Source organism: Poecilia formosa, unplaced genomic scaffold, assembly GCF_000485575.1.
Source record: "Poecilia formosa unplaced genomic scaffold, Poecilia_formosa-5.1.2 Scaffold150, whole genome shotgun sequence".
In the NCBI taxonomy this organism is placed as follows: domain Eukaryota; kingdom Metazoa; phylum Chordata; class Actinopteri; order Cyprinodontiformes; family Poeciliidae; genus Poecilia; species Poecilia formosa.
The window spans coordinates 1,158,956-1,160,443 of NW_006800089.1; the positions used below are offsets into that span (position 1 = coordinate 1,158,956).

The 1,488-nt window shown below is 38.4% G+C and overlaps 1 protein-coding gene across 1 annotated transcript in view; it reads right to left on the bottom strand.

Annotated features, from left to right (window-relative positions):
- The window catches only part of LOC103146052 (uncharacterized), a 2,234-nt gene extending 1,420 nt beyond the window's left edge, over positions 1 to 814 (bottom strand). The window contains exons 1-3 of the mRNA XM_016677214.1: positions 773 to 814; positions 463 to 500; positions 2 to 367 (exon numbers count right to left, since the gene is read on the bottom strand). Of these exons, the coding sequence (XP_016532700.1) occupies positions 2 to 367; positions 463 to 499 (403 nt within the window). The 5' untranslated portion in view covers position 500; positions 773 to 814. The remainder of the gene's footprint in view (position 1; positions 368 to 462; positions 501 to 772) is intronic.
- Positions 815 to 1,488: the final 674 nt, after the last annotated feature.

Here is a 1,488-nt window from a genome sequence, read left to right on the forward strand (position 1 = left end):
AAAGGGCGCTCTGTGTTGCAGATTTCATCCCGCCAGCGTCCCATCCAGTTCATCACTATGCAGCTCTGCTTGCCACCATAGTTGTCAGGCTGATTCGGTTCCCAAGGTGGGAAACTGTTATTGTCGACAAAGTCATCGTCTCCCGTTGTCCACTTCCAGCCCGTTGTGTTGTCATAAAGCCCGATCCAGGCAAACTGTCCGGATCCCTGCAGTTCAAGGAGCAGTCTGCCGTTTTCCTCTGGGCTGTCCACAGTGGCCAGGTCGGCGTATGCCTCTCTGCAGTACCGCTGAGCTTCAGCCCACGTCTTGGGGCTGCTCACATAGTGGTACTCACGAAACAAGTTGGTAGACAGAACATAAACCCCCGCTGGGTAAGGATGATAATAAAATAACCATGAAGCTTTTTTTGTTTTTTAAGAAAATGGAATCATTGTTTCATTTTCCACCTGAAAGAAAACTCACCTGATAAGGTGAGAACAAGCAGTAGTGTCTTCCTCATACTGTAAATTTAAACATTTTAAATATTACAGTTTTTAAATAATGGGTTAAAAAAACAAAGCACAAAACATGTAAATTACACCTCCTAATTCATATGAAGAGAAAAGGCAAAAATTAAAACTTAATGGACATTTAGGATTGATCAATTGGGAATATTTTGGACAATTTACATTTGAGAGATATCTCCTTCAAGTCTAAGACTTAATGAATGGTTTATTTGTAATTTGTTAATAAATAAAAGCATGACCAAATAAGGAACATACGATATACTTACTTGGACTTGAAGACGGCTCGGGTATCCTGCCTGGATCTTTGCTTTGATGAAAAGAATCTGCTTACCTTTATTTCTCCTCCTTATTTTCAGTATTTAAACCCAATCTGAGTAATTTGCTGCTTTCATTAGAACAGGATGTAAACAAATACAAATTAACTGTGTGAAATGAGGCAGCTAACCTTGCCTTGACATTAGGGAAAATACCGTCCTGAAGACATTTAGTGGTTGTTAATAGCGCAGGTGTTTTGTGTTTTACTGTTTTCCATTTTCAAGTCAAGCATTCAGCAAGGCATTACTTAAGCATAAAAAGAAAGAAGTTTGGCTCTTAGCAATGTACCGTATCTGTGTGTTTCTAAGCCGTTCACACCAAATTTAGCTAAATCCAAAAGTTAGTTTCTGCTCTGTTTTGAATGTATTTTTAGTCATCAAAATACATTGTAATGTCAAAGACATGCAGTACAACAAGCAGTTTTCAATACATTTTATTTATTTAAGGACAAAAGCTTTATACACCAAAAAGTAATTGTCCTTTGAAGCTAATAATCATGGTAGCAATATCTATTAATCAGTGTTTTGCAATTCTGTTGGGGTATATTTATTTTATCTTTTCGACTCGTCTTTGTCAGAAACAACCAATCAGAGCCAAGAGGAGGGTCTTAGCGGTGGCAGTCAGTCAACCTCGTGAACGCGCTGATAAATGTGTTAAAGGCAGAGAA